Genomic DNA, 16,954 nt, shown 5'->3' with positions numbered 1-16,954 from the left:
TGATCTAGAGTAACCATTTCTGTATGGACCTCGCTTTATGCATGTGGGCATTGTCATGCTGAAACAGGAAAAGGCCTTCTCCAAACTATTGCCACAAAGTTGGAGGCAAAAAATAATCTAGAATGCCATTGTATGCTGTAGCGTTAAGATTTCCCTTCACTGGAACTAAGGGGCCTAGACCATGAAAAACATCCCTAGTGTAACGGCGTTCGTCTGTTGAAGGAGAGTCGGACCAAAATGCAGCGTGGTGGTTACTCATGTACTTTAATGACGAATAGCGAATACATGAAATAACTATACACATAAAAAACAACAAACGTAACGTGAAAACCTATACAGCCTGTCTGGTGAACAACTACACAGAGACAGGAACAATCACCCACGAAATACACAGTGAAACCCTGGCTACCTAAATATGGTTCCCAATCAGAGACAACGAGAATCACCTGACTCTGATTGAGAACCGCCTCAGGCAGCCAAACCTCTGCTACACCCCTACTCAGCCGCAATCCCAATGCCTACAAAACCCCAATACGAAACACAACATTTAAACCCATGTCACACCCTGGCCTGACCAAATATATAACGAAAACACAAAATACTATGACCAAGGCGTGACACCTAGTCCATTATTCCTCTTCCACCAAACCTTACAGTTGGCACTATGCATTGGGGCAGGTAGCGTTCTCCTGGCATCAGCAAACCCAGATTTGTCCATCGGACTGCCAGATGGTGAAGTGTGATTTATCACTCCAGAGAACCCATTTCCACTGCCCCAGAGTCCAATGGCGGCAAGCTTTACACCACTCCAGCCGTCACTTGGCATTGCGGTGGTGATCATGGGCTTGTGTGCTCCAGCACTCGCCAGTCCTATTCTGTGAGCTTGTGTGGCCTACCACTTTACGTCTGAGCCATTGTTGCTCTAAAACGTTTTCACTTCACAATAACAGCACTTACAGTTGACCGGGGCAGCTCTAGAGGGCAGAAATTTGACGAACTGACTTATTGGGAAAGGTGGTATCCTATGACAGTGCCACATTGAAAGTCACTGAGCTCTACAGCAAGGCCATCCTTCTGCCAATGTTAGTCTATGGATTGCATGGCTGTGTAATGTTTGTCTATGGAGATTGCATGGCTGTGTGCTAGGTTTGATACACCTGTCAGGAACAGGTGTGGCTGAAATAGCCAAATCCACTAATTTGAAGAGGTGTCCACAACATTTGCATATACATGTCTAAGTAGTTCATGAAGTTCGAATATACAGTGTGTCTTTATCTGTGCTAGAATAGTCTGAGATGTTAAGTTTTACTCTATTTTGGAATGGAGATGGGGTATGCTGCCCTGTCGTTCCCAGCTCTCTGGAGTTGGTACTATTGGCCTGCTTGAGTAGTGTTAATATAGAGCTGAGGAAGAAGGAAGTGCTTTGTGGATCTCTTTGTAGCTTATACAGTAAGTGTCTATATGGCAAAACCAAATGATTTGGTCAGCTTTGAAACAGATTCTTCCCCTTCAGAGATCCTTCTGTTTAGTCAGGGAAGTGTGTGTGTGTGTGTGTGTGTGTGTGTGTGTGTGTGTGTGTGTGTGTGTGTGTGTGTGTGTGTGTGTGTGTGTGTGTGTGTGTGTGTGTGTGTGTGTGTGTGTGTGTGTGTGTGTGTGTGTGTGTGTGTGTGTGTGTGTGTGTGTGTGTGTGTACTATTCCACTGACATCTACTCTTTATCAGTACATTTGCGTTCCTGTACCAGTCCTTCTGTGTCGGACCCAGGATGGAATTACTTATATTGTTGGTCTTTCTGTTTGTGTGTGTGCTGTTCTTATTGAGTCTGTCTGTGTCAGTCTATACTTTTAAGGTTTGTGCTTTTGTATTATTTGTGTATTCCAGATATAGTCGCTGAACATTGAACACTTCCTCGTTGGTAATGGACTTGTTCAGTGCTGCCAAACATTGTCTCCATCATTACCAGCTCTCCTGAGTCTAATTATTGTGCATTTGAGAATATGTCAAAAGCACCCTGTCTGTTACACAATGAACAAACTAGACTGTAGTGTAGGCATTATAATCACCAATCTTTTTCCATGTTTCTAAAACAATGAAATCTCTCAAGTGAATGAGAAAGTGCCCATTTCTTTCAGACAGCAGTTTGGAGTCACGCTTCTCACTTGTTTGTAGGCACGACATGGCTTTCACCTCTATAAGTGATTATTAAAGAGTTTGACAACCCTGTTTGTAAGCTTTCAAATGACATCAAACCCAGCTGTTTATCTTTTTTCAGTGATGAAACATGGATGTCTCATGGTAGGGTGGGTATGCAAAAGGGGTCAACTTTGAGCACATTTATCTCCTGAATGTTTTGGCATTTATGTCAAGCAAGTCACTTTCTGACCACTTCTACCATGGGCAAACATGCATGGAATGTGTCGTTCAAATCAAAAGTGGGGCAGTCAGAAAGTGATTGAATTCATATAGAATTACCCTTATGCCAAAATGCTCAGTCTGTCAGCTCCACATTTTACATGATTGAAGTTAGAAAACTTGGAAATGTACCACTCTGACTTGCTGATCAATCCTCTCTCATCATCCACAGAACAGATATCTGGTTCATCTGTATTGGTGTGATCACAGTGCTGCTCCCATTGTTCCTCTCCTACATCTCCCAGAACCGCTCTCTCTAACACATGTTGAGAGCTTGCCTATCAGCACAGCCATTCCAGAACAGAATCACTGATAGACTGGTTATGCTAACATTAAAGAGGAGAGATTCAAAGTGGAGCTCTAACCTGGTCAGACTTTATTTACATCCCTATTACACATACTTACTAGAGAATGTCATGGTGACAGGTGGTACTTTTTGAATCTGATTTGAAATCATTACAAATGGTATCATGTGCACATTTTTGAATGAATCACCAAGGAACTGATAGGTATTTATTAGGCAAGGATAATGTCATTGAATTGTGATCATGTCATTTGAAATCCTGACTCTCTTTCTTGATTTTTCTCCCTCTAGGTGGAGCGGATCATGGACAAGCGGCGCAACAAGAAGGGCAAGTGGGAGTACCTGATCCGGTGGAAGGGTTATGGCAGCAAGGAGGACACCTGGGAGCCCGAGCACCACCTGCTGCACTGTGAAGAGTTCATCGACGGCCTGCATCTGCACACCCAACACAAACAACCCAAACCTCCCAAGCTGCCCCCCGGGACGGCTGGGGGATCAGGGAGGCCGGGAGGGCCACCAGGGGGAGTTGGACCACACCTCCTATCCGCCCGTCCTCCTGCCCCAGACACCCCGAGAGCACGAGCAGAGGCACGTAAGAAGAAAAGGACTGGTGTTAGTCCAGGGGCCGGGGTTAATCCTGGGGCAGGAGTAAGGGAGGGCATGGGTTTGGGGGTTGGTACTGGAGCTTCTCAGAGGCAGAAGAAGGTGAGCGGAGGAGGAGGAGGGGGGGGGGAGCATGTTTCTCCACACAGGATGACCAAAGCTATGCCGTACAAGGCTCCTCCTGGGGGACTGCAGTTTGTGCCCCCGGTAAGGGCCCCTCATAACGGACTACAGAACGGAGAGATGGACCCTGTCCTGTACAGGGCAGCAGCCAGAACACACAGACTGACCCATGACACGGTAGAGAGGGTGATGGGGGGTGTGGAGACCACCGGGACACCACTGGTCAATGAACTAGGTAAGTGCCGCGCTCTGAATGGTATATATACACCTTTATTATAGATAGCAGGGTCATGAGTTTGTCCTGGACAAGTGACCTGGCCAGAAAACATTTGTGCCTCTAGCTATTGATTGAATGAACATGTGCAGGGATCTCTAGGATTTCTAGTAGGATTGATAGACAGATTGATAGATGGAACATTTACATCACAGCTTGAGGCGATGCTGGTTTGTTCAGTCAGTTTGCTATCTTGCCAATATGCCAGCCAGTAGGCTTACATAATAGCCCAGTGGAAATTACATTGTTATATTGTTGTTGTCATTTTTCGTTTTCACTCAATTCCGATTCAATGTAGTTTTGTTCTCTATTGAATTACAGTGATTCCAGCGGGATGGAATATTAATTTGAAATGGAAACGCGTTGTATCCTGGACAGTTAGCTACATGCCATAGTGGATTTGGTAAACCAGGTTGTATCTCTGCATTGTACCAGATGTAGATGAGACAGCCAGAGGATGCCTCCGTAACCTATAGTTGAATGCATGCTCTGAGGTCCATATGGTTCAGTATTGTACTACTGAGAGTAGTGATAAGGACAGTGAATTTCACTCCCGGGTCACAGTCCAAGACTAGTCTCATTGAGTTAATGATTATATTTATAAAGTCCTTTCCACCTCTGCCAGGGTCAAATCACAATGTGTGGAGGCTGTTTGTCATCACATTGATAGTTAGATTCTTCGACATTTTTCTTGATAGACTGGGTGTTTATCAGTGGTAGTATTTTATGATTTTGTTTTAGTTCAATACCCAAGCAAATCAGTGCCAGGTGGCAAATTTAACACATTGCAGCATACTGATGATATACTGAAAGCAGTTAATGGCCACATTACCACAGTGTGTTACACTTTACAACACAGTACTATTGTACACCTCATATTTATGTTAGGTGTGAATCATGTTCTGTAAAGCATTTTATTGTTGCTGTTAGTTCTATATTATCACTCAGGATAAGCTGGAGCCCTTCGCCACGGTAGAGCTGTGAAGAGGTTGAATAATGTTAGCTTATCTGACTAGAACAAGACATGGAAAGTCACTCCATTGATCAAATCAAATGTATTTATATAGCCCTTCGTACATCAGCTGATATCTCAAAGTGTTGTACAGAAACCCAGCCTAAAACCCCAAACAGCAAGCAATGCAGGTGTAGAAGCACGGTGGCTGGGAAAAACTCCCTAGAAAGGCCAAAACCTAGGAAGAAACCTAGAGAGGAATCAGGCTATGAGGGGTGGACCAGTCCTCTTCTGGCTGTGCCGGGTGGAGATTATAACAGAACATGGCCAAGATGTTCAAATGTTCATAAATGACCAGCATGGTCAAATAATAATAATCATAGTAGTTGTCGAGGGTGCTGCAAGTCAGCACCTCAGGAGTAAATGTCAGTTGGCGAACAGCAGCAGCACAGCGAGGTGGACTGGGGACAGCAAGGAGTCATCATGCCAGGTAGTCCTGAGGCATGGTCCTAGGGCTCAGGTCCTCCGAGAGAAAGAGAGAATTCGAGAGAGCATACTTAAATTCACACAGGACACCGGATAAGACAGAAGTACTCCAGATATAACAAACTGACCCTAGCCCCCCGACACATAAACTACTGCAGCATAAATACTGGAGGGGTCAGGAGACACTGTGGCCCCATCCGATCATACCCCCGGACAGGGCCAAACAGGAAGGATATAACCCCACCCACTTTGCCAAAGCATAGCCCCACACCACTTTTTAATATATTTTTTAATTTGACCTTTATTTAACCAGGCAAGTCAGTTAAGAACAAATTCTTATTTTCAATGACGGCCTAGGAACAGTGGGTTAACTGCCTGTTCAGGGGCAGACCGACAGAACGACCTTGTCAGCTCAGGGGTTTGAACTTGCAACCTTCCGGTTACAAGTCCAATGCTCTAACCACTAGGCTACTCTGCCGCCCCACTAGTGGGATATCTTCAACCACCAATTTACCATCCTGAAACAAGGCAGAGTATAGCCCACAAAGATCTCCGCCACGGCACAACCCAAGGGGGGGCACCAACCCAGACAGGAAGATCACGTCAGTGACTCAACCCCCCTAGGGACAGCATGAAAGAGCACCAGTAAGCCAGTGACTCAGCCCCTGTAATAGGGTTAGAGGCAGAGAATCCCAGTGGAGAGAGGGGAACCGGCCAGGCAGAGACGGCAAGGGAGGTTCATTGCTCCAGTGCCTTTCCGTTCACCTTCACACTCCTTGGCCAGACTACACTCAATCATATGACCCACTGAAGAGATGAGTCTTCAATAAAGACTTAAAGGTTGAGACAGAGTCTGCGTCTCTCACATGGTTAGGCAGACCATTCCATAAAAATGGAGCTCTATAGGAGAAAACCCTGCCTCCATCTGTTTGCTTAGAAATTCTAGGGACAATTAGGAGGCCTGCGTCTTGTGACCGTAGCGTACGTGTAGGTATGTACGGTAGGAGCAAGCCCATGTAATGCTTTGTAGGTTAGCAGTAAAACCTTGAAATCAGCCCTTGCCTTAACAGGAGGAAGCCAGTGTAGGGGGGCTAGCACTGGAGTAATATGATCACATTTTTGGGGTTCTAGTCAGGATTCTAGCAGCCGTATTTAGCACTTCCTTATGTCTGAAACACATGCTTCTATCGAGGGTGATTTTGGGGCTTCACCATGTTTCATTGAAATGTACAGCTGTGTGTCATCCGCATAGCAGTGAAAGTTAACATTATGTTTTCGAATGACATCCCTGAGAGGTAAAATATATAGTGAAAACAATAGTGGTCCTAAAACGGAACCTTGAGGAACACCGAAATTTACAGTTGATTTGTCAGAGGACAAACCATTCACCGAGACAAACTGATATCTTTCCGACAGATAAGATCTAAACCAGGCCAGAACTTGTCCGTGTAGACCAATTTGGGTGTCCAATCTCTCCAAAAGAATGTGGTGATCGATGGTATCAAAAGCAGCACCTAAAGTCTAGGAGCACGAGGACAGATGCAGAGCCTTGGTCTGATGCCATTAAATTGTCATTTACAACCTTCACAAGTGCAGTCTTAGTGCTATGATGGGGTCTAAAACCAGACTGAAGCATTTCGTATACATTGTTTGTCTTCGGGAATGCAGTGTCGCTGTTCAATAGCTTTTTTTTTTTAATTGAGAGGAATGGAAGATTCGATTTGCGTCAAACATACGAAGAAAAGCCAAAAGCAGGCATGCTTGTATTACACTTGAACAGTGATTTTTGCAGGGCACATATTTGTCTGAAACCCTTGTAAAAAGCATAAAAAATCTGTGTTTCCACAGAAACCCTTTGTGTCTTTCCACTTATGATTATTGTTTTCCAATCCAGAGTCACTTAGACCCCAGCTGAAAGACACAGCAATGGGCTCATAAATGTGACCTGTTTCAGGAAGCTATGCTAATGTCGTACGTCACTACTTCACAGGAGAGGCATTTGAATGTAATCGTTTTATTTTTATAAAATTCCTTTTTTGACAGAAATGCCTTCTGGATTATGTGATCTTTCATGTGTCTTAATAACAAACTTGTAAGCCATGCGTAAATAGAAATACAATAGTTAAATTACGAGCCTAGTTGGTTTAGCCACAGAAAAAGGCAGGAACCTGCCCGCTAGCCATGATTGGCTGAAATAATGGCTGGGCTTGACATGCAGAGAGATGAGTTTGGATTGGTCTGCCATGTTGCATGCTTCTTTCTATAACATGAGCTGCTCAGTCTGTGAAGATAATCCTTGGAGAACTGAAAAAGTGTTGCTACTAGAGGTCGACCTATTAATTAGGGCCGATTTTTAATTAGGGCTGATTTCAAGTTTTCATAACAATCGGTAATCTGTATTTTTCGATGCCGATTATGGCCGATTACATTGCAATCCACGAGGAGACTGTGTGGCAGGCACCTGTTATGTGAGTGCAGCAAGAAGCCACGGTAAGTTGCTAGCGAGTATTAAACTTATCTTATAAAAAACAATCAATCTTAGCATAATCACTAGTTAACTACACATGGTTGATGATATTACTAGTTTAACTAGCTTATCTTGCGTTGCATATAATCAATGCGGTGCCTGTTAATTTATCATCGAATCACAGCCTACTTCAACTTCGCCAAAAGGGTGACAATTTAACAACAGAGCATTCGTGAAAAAAGCACAATCGTTGAACAAATGTACCTATCCATAAACATCAATTCCTTTCTTAAAATCAATTTACAAGTATATATTTTTTAAACCTGCATATTTAGTTAAAAGAAATTCATGTTAGCCAGTTAATATTAACTGCAGAGTCAGGGTATATGCAGCAGTTTGGGCCGCCTGGCTACATAATTATGACATAACATTGAAGGTTCTGCAATGCAACAGCAATATTTAGATGGTTCCGTATTTCACTGAAAGAATAAACATTTTGTTTTCAAAATGATAGTTTCTGGATTTGACCATATTAATGACCTAAGGCTCGTATTTCTGTGTGTTTATTATATTATAATTAAGTCTATGATTTGATATTTGATAGAGCAGTCTGACTGACCGTTGGTAGGCAGCAGCACGCTCATAAGCATTCATTCAAACTAGAGGTCAACCGATTAATCGGAATGGCCGATTAGTTAGGGCCGATTTCAAGTTTTCATAGCAGTCGGTAATCATCATTCTTGGACACCGATTGTGGCCGATTACATTGCACTCCACGAGGAGACTGCGTGGCAGGCTGACTACCTGTTATGCGAGTGCAGCAAGGAGCCACGGTAAGGTGCTAGCTAGCATTAAACATACCTTATAAAAACAATCAATCTTCACATAATCACTAGTTAACTACACATGGTTGATGATATTACTGGTTTTTCTAGCTTGTCTTGGGTTGCATATAATCGATGCAGTGCCTGTTAATTTATCATTGAATCACAGCCTACTTCGCCGAACGGGTGATTTAACCTCTCTGGGATATGTGGGACGCTAGCGTCCCACCTGGCCAAAAGCCAGTGAAAATGCAGTGCGCCAAATTCAAATAAATTACTATAAATATCAAACTTTCATGAAATCACACATGTAAGATACCAAATTAAAGCTACACGTGAATCCAGCCAACGTGTCAGATTTCAAAAAGGATTTCCGGCGAAAGCAAACGATTCTATTATCTGAGGGTAGCACCTCCGTAAACAAAGACAGAAAACATATTTCAACCCTGCAGGTGCGACACAAAACTCAGAAATAAAAATATAAATCATGTTATACTCACAGACATGATTCAAAAAGTTTTAGAAACTTCAGAGTGTTTTCTATCCAAATATACTAATAATATAATTATAACATAACATTGAAGGTTGTGCAATGTAACAGCAATATTTAGACTGATGGATGCCATCCTTTAGATAAAATATGGAACGGTTCCGTATTTCACTGAAATAATAAACGTTTTGTTTTCGAGATGATAGTTTCCGGATTCGACCATATTAATGACCTAAGGTTCGTATTTCTGTGTGTTATTACAATTAGTCTATGATTTGATAAAGCAGTCTGACTGAGTGGTGGTAGGCAGTAGCAGGCTCATAAGGATTCATTCAAACAGCACTTTCCTGCATTTGCCAGGAGCTCTTTGCTGAGCTTCAGGCATTGCGCTGTTTATGACTTCAAGCCTATAAATTCCCGAGATTAGGCTGGCAATACTAAAGTACCTATTAGAACATCCAATAGTCAAAGGTATATGAAATACAAATGGTATAGAGAGAAATAGTCCTATAATAACTACAACCTAAAACTTCTTACCTGGGAATATTGACGACTCATGTTAAAAGGAACCACCAGCTTTCATATGTTCTCATGTTCTGAGCAAGGAACTTAAACGTTAGCTTTTTTATATGGCACATATTGCACTTTTACTTTCTTCAACACTGTTTTTGTATTATTTAACCAAATTGAACATGTTTCATTATTTATTTGAGACTAAATTGATGTTATTTATGTATTATATTAAGTTAAAATAAAAGTGTTAATTCAGTATTGTTGTAATTGTCATTATTATTACAAATAGATATATATAAAAATCGGCCGATTTAATCGGTTTCAGCTTTTTTTGGTCCTCTAATTATCGGTATCGGCGTTGAAAAATCATAATCGGTCGACCTCTAGTTGCTTCTGCTCAAAACAACATTTCTGCGCTGAATTTATCAGGTGATATCGACAAAGATCAGTGGGAAAAAGTTGTGATGGACTACTTTCTGCACACGGTCAGTGTGAACTGGAGTGACTTGACACAACGCAGACCAAATGAGTTGTACAAACAAAACAGAAACACAGGACAACTTATTTAGTCAGCTGAAGGGATTCCCAGAATGCTTTGAAGAATTCATCCATGTTTACGGGTAAGAGTCTAGCCACATTTTCAGATATTATACTTTTCTAATTTTGTCCAAAAAGTTATTTTCATTGCAAGTAAACTGTTAGCTAGCGAACATTAGCTTGCTGGCTCGCTGGCTAATGTTGCATGTATGATCTGTGTAGTAATATTATTTGTATCTCAGAAAGCCTTTTGCATTGCTAGTTATAGCCTAATGTTAGCTAAATAGCTAACAATGAACCTAACGTGAACTAACTCACTTTTGTACATTGCGCTGGTCCGTACAATCTACCTTATTTTAACGCCCCAAAAACATAATACTTCCAGATCAACTGTAATACCAATACCATTGTAAAGAACAACTTCTCCCCTTTCCAACAAAATCAATGACGAGACCTTCATGATGCCCATCTCTGCATGATTCAAGAAGGCAATGAGCTCCGTGTGTTTAAAAAAAGGGGCAGGTGGGGAAGCGAAACCTGCTGCGTGATAGTGAGAAGGTGAGATGTCGTGTGGGGAAGCGAAACCTGCTGCGTGATAGTGAGAAGGTGAGATGTCGTGTGGGGAAGCGAAACCTGCTGCGTGATAGTGAGAAGGTGAGATGTCGTGTGGGGAAGCGAAACCTGCTGCGTGATAGTGAGAAGGTGAGATGTCGTGTGGGGAAGCGAAACCTGCTGCGTGATAGTGAGAAGGTGAGATGTCGTGTGGGGAAGCGAAACCTGCTGCGTGATAGTGAGAAGGTGAGATGTCGTGTGGGGAAGCGAAACCTGCTGCGTGATAGTGAGAAGGTGAGATGTCGTGTGGGGAAGCGAAACCTGCTGCGTGATAGTGAGAAGGTGAGATGTCGTGTGGGGAAGCGAAACCTGCTGCGTGATAGTGAGAAGGTGAGATGTCGTGTGGGGAAGCGAAACCTGCTGCGTGATAGTGAGAAGGTGAGATGTCATGTGGGGAAACGAAACCTGCTGCGTGATAGTGAGAAGGTGAGATGTCGTGTGGGGAAACGGCTTTTTTCACTTGATCTGTCCAACTTCTCACCTTATCACTTCTAAAATGTAAATAAAACACTATGAAGAGTTTATATAATGTGTCATTACATACCTATTTGAAGGTTTGGGGCGATTTTGAATCGGGTTTTTAGGGCGGTGCTAAAGTGATCTTCAGAAGTAAACAGCAGCTTTTGAGAGTCATGATAGCTTGCAGTGATGATGCAAAAATTGACTAGGTATTCCCCTTACCCTGTCCCTTTCCCTTTGTTTTAAAATGGTGAGGGAAGTTCTACACCTGGTGGAGAGAGGCTGTAAGACAGAATTCGTTGCTTTATGTGTGCTGTACGTTAAGTCATGACACGTCACAATTTAACGTACAGCGTCGGAGGGGTCAGTTTTTAAAAACTTTTCTCTATAGAGCCATTGCCATGTCAATCGACGCTTGAATAGAAATGTAGTTCACACCCCAGATTTTGATGTCAACACAGTTGCTACAGTCCCATTAGTTTTCATTGCAGCCTTGTTTGAATGTCGCGGTTGCGCAAATTTGTACGGAATTGGGTTAGTCACCGTTAGTTGGTTAGCTTTAGCTACCTGCAGAAGCATACTACAGCATTTCATGCATGGTGGCTAGCTATGACAATCAGTTTGTATTGCTAGTAGTATGGTTGGGATTATGATTCATTGTTTACCTAGCTAGCTACATGTCTAAACAAAATACTTCGCCAGATTACATGACCCATCAAGTTAGCCAGGTGTGTCCGGGGGTGAATACGGCCATCTATTGCATTTCATAAACATGTGTACATGTCTAGACAATAGTGACCAATCCCAGCTAGATGTGATGAGAGGTTAAAGCATTTCTTTCACATGACCCATCAATTTAGGTGTGTCTCAGTAAGCATCATCTAATAATTATAACATATTTATACAACATTTCTATCTGAACACTTTCTGTTTTGATATTGCTACTATGCAAATATACAAGTAAACATTTCACTGTACTGTTCACACCTTTGTGTTTACCAAAGACGGTAAGGTGAACAACAACATTACCTGCACCAAAGTCAGATTAGTATATAGGCAAAGGACTACATAGTGTATTGTTACCTGGAGTTTTTCCTTATTGTAGACTACTACATTCACCACTTTTAGTCTTGAAATCTTTGGGTCTCTACTACAATACCTTACTCACTCTGTTTAGCACATGGCCTCGCATGAGAATCTCTAAAGAGATGGGCGGGGCTAAAGGTTAAGAGGGTGTGAACGATGATGAATAGGTGTAGACAAAGAAGAGCTCTACAGTAGGTGTACCAAAACATTCAAGGGACATTTCCTCAAAAGTGAGGTTACAAGTTTAACTTTCAAAGCAGAATGACTTTCCCGTTGTTCATCATCTGCAGTTGTCATGCATAGGTGTAATAGGTGGCAGGGAAGTCAGGCGCAGGAGAGTCAAATGGAGTGTAAATATGGAGTATTTTAATAAAGTTCCACGAGTATGCTCCATAACAATAAATGTACAAACAAACAAACAAAACATGGGTACGAAGACCCGACACGCACCTATACAAACAATCACACTACACTGACAACAAATCAATGTCTGACAAAGACATGAGGGGAAACAGAGGGGAAATACACAACAGGTAATGAATGGGATTGAAAACAGGTGTGTGGGAAGACAAGACAAAACCAATGGAAAATGAAAAAAGGATCAATGATGGCTAGAAGACCGGTGACGTCGAACGCCGAGCACCGCCCGAACAAGGAGAGGCAATGACTTCGGCAGAAGTCGTGACAGCAGTGTATGATATACCATTTTGTAGCTGTGAATCACTACTTTTGTCCAACGTAAAAAACACCATTTCAAATTTTGCCACATAAGACCGAATCGAGGTGGTCGGTCACAAATTATCACAAATTGCATTATCGTCTCTACCTCTGTCTATCGTGAAAGCAGGACAGGGTTGACGTTTTAATGTCATCAATCTATATACTTCCACTATACGGATTCATTAGTGTCACTTTGCCTTCATAGAAACATTTGCCTCAATATGGTCCCATCGCAACGAGTGTAATAGTTTATTGGTCGAGTGATCACCTATGATGTCTAAGATAACCAAGGAGAAATGTCTGTCACGCTTACAGCTAGCCTTGGAGTCTAACATCTGGCTGGTGTCTGGGGACTCTGAAAGGCCTACCTACCCCTGAGGGATCAAGGCAAGGTTTGAACACGGTTTTACATTTACACTAGCTGTCACGACTTCCGCCGAAGTTGGTCCCTCTCCTTGTTCGGGCGGCGTTCGGCGGTCGACGTCACCGATCCATTGCCGATCCACTTTTGATTTTCCATTGGTTTTGTCTGGTCTTCCATCACACCTGGTTCCAATTCCATCAATTCCATGTTGTGTATTTAACCCTCTGTTCCCCGATGTACTTGTCCGTAATTGTTTCTTGTAGTGCTTGTGCAACGGTATGCTGGTGTTTACCAGGTTTTGTTTGACCCATTTCATGTATGGTTCTGTTGACGGTGGTTTATGTTGATTAAACTACACCGTTGTAATCAGTTTTCTCTCTCCTGCGCCTGACTTCTCTGCCGCCAGTACGCACCTCATTACACTAGCTCTTTTTCCCATGGTCAAATCAGATCATAGAATAGTTGTACTGAAACATTTGTTGTGATAAAATATATTTGTAGGAATAGAATAAATGATCATTGTAGTTGCTAATCTCTCAATGGGTCAAGTTATGTTTGCCTTGGTCAGTAACCAACTAAATGTTGGTCCCTGTTTGGTCTTCTGTGATCAGCAGTGCTCAGTAATTGTTCAATGTAGACCTGTAAACAAAATGAGTCACATTGTCTCTCTCTGAGGATCATGGTCTTCCATTTGAATGTTGTCACAGCCATAATTTACCCCAGATTGGGGCCTTGGTGTGAATCCATTCTCTCTGCTCATTTGCAGTCATTCCTCTTTCATTGACTTAGAGACTAATAGAATCGAGATGGGGTCTGATTCAATAGTTATGATACGTTGACAAGAGAGTAGCATGCAAAATGGGGATGTTGCCTGATGACAAAGAAAATTGATATAGCCTTCTCACTCTTTCAAGGGAGTATTTTAAGAAAGAGTCTGAATAGACATGCAAACAGAGCAATATAGATGATAGAGGTCGACCGATTATGATTTTTCAATACCGATACCGATTATTGGAGGACCAAAAAAGTCGATACCGATTAATCGGCCGATTTAAAAAATATATATATATATTTTTTTATGTATTTGTAATAATGATAATTACAACAATACTGAATTAACACTTATTTTAACTTAATATAATACATCAATAAAATCAATTTAGCCTCAAGTAGATAATGAAACATGTTCAATTTGGTTTAAATAATGCAAAAACAAAGCGTTGAGAAGAACGTAAAAGTGCAATATGTGCCATGTAAGAAAGATAACGTTTCAGTTCCTTGCTCAGAACATGAGAACATATGAAAGCTGGTGGTTCCTTTTAACATGAGTCTTCAATATTCCCAGGTAAGAAGTTTTAGATTGTAGTTATTATAGGACTATTTCCCTCTATACCATTTGTATTTCATTAACCTTTGACTATTGGATGTTCTTATAGGCACTTTAGTATTGCCAGTGTAACAGTATAGCTTCCGTCCCTCTCCTCGCTCCTCCCTTGGCTCGAACCAGCAACACAACGAAAACAGCCACCACATCGAAGCAGCGTTACCCATGCAGAGCAAGGGAAACAACCACCCCAAGGCTCAGAGCGAGTGAAGTTTGAAACGCTATTAACGCGTACTAACTAGCCAGCCATTTCACTTCGGTCACACCAGCCTCATCTCGGGAGTTGATAGGTTTGAAGTCATAAACAGCGCAATGCTTGACGCACAACAAAGAGCTGCTGGCAAAATGCACGAAAGTGCTGTTTAAATGAATGTTTACGAGCCTGCTTCTGCCTACCACCGCTCAGTCAGATACTTAGATACCTGTATGGTCAGTCAGATTATATGCAACACAGGACACGCTAGATAATATCTAGTAATATCACCAACCATGTTTAGTTAAATAGTGATTATGATTGATTGTTTTTTATAAGATAAGTTTAATGCTAGCTAGCAACTTACCTTGGCTTAATGCATTCGCGTAACAGGCGAAATGGAATGCAACGAGAGAGAGGCAGGTCGTTATTGCATTGGACTAGTTAACTGTAAGGTTGCATGATTGGATCCCCCGAGCTGACAAGGTGAAAATCTGTCTTTCTGCCCCTGAACGAGGCAGTTAACCCACCGTTCCTAGGCCGTCATTGAAAATAAGAATGTGTTCTTAACTGACTTGCCCAGTTAAATAAAGATGAAATAAAGTTGTAAAAAAAAACAATAATAAAACGGCATATCGGCGCTCAAAAATACAGATTTCCGATTGAAAACTTGAAATCGTCCCTAATTAATCGGTCGACCTCTAATAGATGAGCAAGTTTTTTTGCTTTGATATCAGTAATGCACATCCCAGCTCAACAGAAGTTAAATATTAAAATATGATTTGCATGTCTATTGTGTCACAAGCTGAGCTGGCACTTTCAGTACTACTGTGTGCACAAAAGCTGTCTCTGAATAAGTCTTCCAGTGAAGAGGTTCAAGTACACCCCTTGAGATTAGAGGTCGGAATGGCCAATTTAATTAGGCCCGATTTCAAGTTTTCATAACAGTCGGTAATCAGCATTTTTGGACACTGATTATGGCCGATTATATTGCAATCCATGAGGAGACTGTGTGGCCGGCTGACCACCTGTTATGCGAGTACAGCAAGGAGCCACGGTAAGGTGCTAGCTAGCATTAAACTTATCTTGTAAAAAACAATCAATCGTAACGTAATCACTAGTTAACTACACATGGTTGATGAATTTACTAGTTCATCTAGCTTGTCCTGCGTTGCATATAATCAATGCGGTGCCTGTTAATTTATCATTGAATCATAGCCTACTTTGCCAAACGGGTGATTTAACAAGCGCATTGTTGCACCAATGTGTACTTAACCATAAACATCAACACCTTTCTTAAAATCAATACACAGAAGTATATATTTTTAAACCTGCATATTTAGTTAATATTGCCTGCTAACATGAATTTATTTTAACTAGGGAAATTGTGTCACTTCTCTTGCGTTCTGTGCACCAGAGTCAGGGTAGATGCAGCAGTTTGGGGCGCCTGGCTCGTTGCAAACTGTGTGAAGACTATTTCTTCCTAACAAAGACAGCCAACTTTGCCAACGGGGGATGATTTAACAAAAGCGCAAAAGCGAAAAATGCACAATTGTTGCACGAATGTACCTAACCATTAACATCGATGCCTTTCTTAAAATCAATACACAGAAGTATATATTTTTTAACCTGCATATTTAGTTAAAAGAAATTCAGGATAGCAGGCAATATTAAACTAGGGAAATTGTGTCACTTCTCTGCATTCATTGCACGCAGAGTCAGGGTATATGCAGAAGTTTGGGCCGCCTGGCTCTTTGCAAACTAATTTGCCCGAATTTTACTTAATTGTGACATAGATTGCACAACCTTCAATGTTAACAGCAATATTTAGACTTATGTATGCCACCCTTTAGATTAAATACAGAACGGTTCCGTATTTCACTGAGAGAATAAACATTTTGTTTTCAAAATGATCGTTTCCGGATTTGACAATATTAATGACCTAAGTGTAACGGCGTTCGTCTGTTGAAGGAGAAGAGGACCAAACTGCAGCGTGGTGGTTACTCATGTTCTTTAATGAAGAATAGCGATACATGAAATAACTATAAATATTACAAAACAACAAACGGAACGTGAAAACCTATACAGCCTGTCTGGTGAATAACTAACACAGAGACAGGAACAATCACCCACGAAAACACTAACAGAATAT

At 41.7% G+C, this 16,954-nt stretch overlaps 1 protein-coding gene across 1 annotated transcript in view; it reads left to right on the top strand.

Moving 5' to 3' along the window:
- Positions 1-16,954, top strand: part of LOC118362511 (chromodomain Y-like protein 2) — a 47,688-nt gene that overhangs the window by 8,431 nt on the left and 22,303 nt on the right. Inside the window, exon 2 of the mRNA XM_052482649.1 lies at positions 3,007-3,676. Within this exon, the coding sequence (XP_052338609.1) occupies positions 3,007-3,676 (670 nt within the window). The remainder of the gene's footprint in view (positions 1-3,006; positions 3,677-16,954) is intronic.

Source organism: Oncorhynchus keta, chromosome 2 (genome assembly GCF_023373465.1).
Source record: "Oncorhynchus keta strain PuntledgeMale-10-30-2019 chromosome 2, Oket_V2, whole genome shotgun sequence".
NCBI lineage: Eukaryota > Metazoa > Chordata > Actinopteri > Salmoniformes > Salmonidae > Oncorhynchus > Oncorhynchus keta.
The sequence above is the reverse complement of the archived record's forward strand: the minus strand, read 5'-3'. Positions and strand labels throughout refer to the sequence as shown.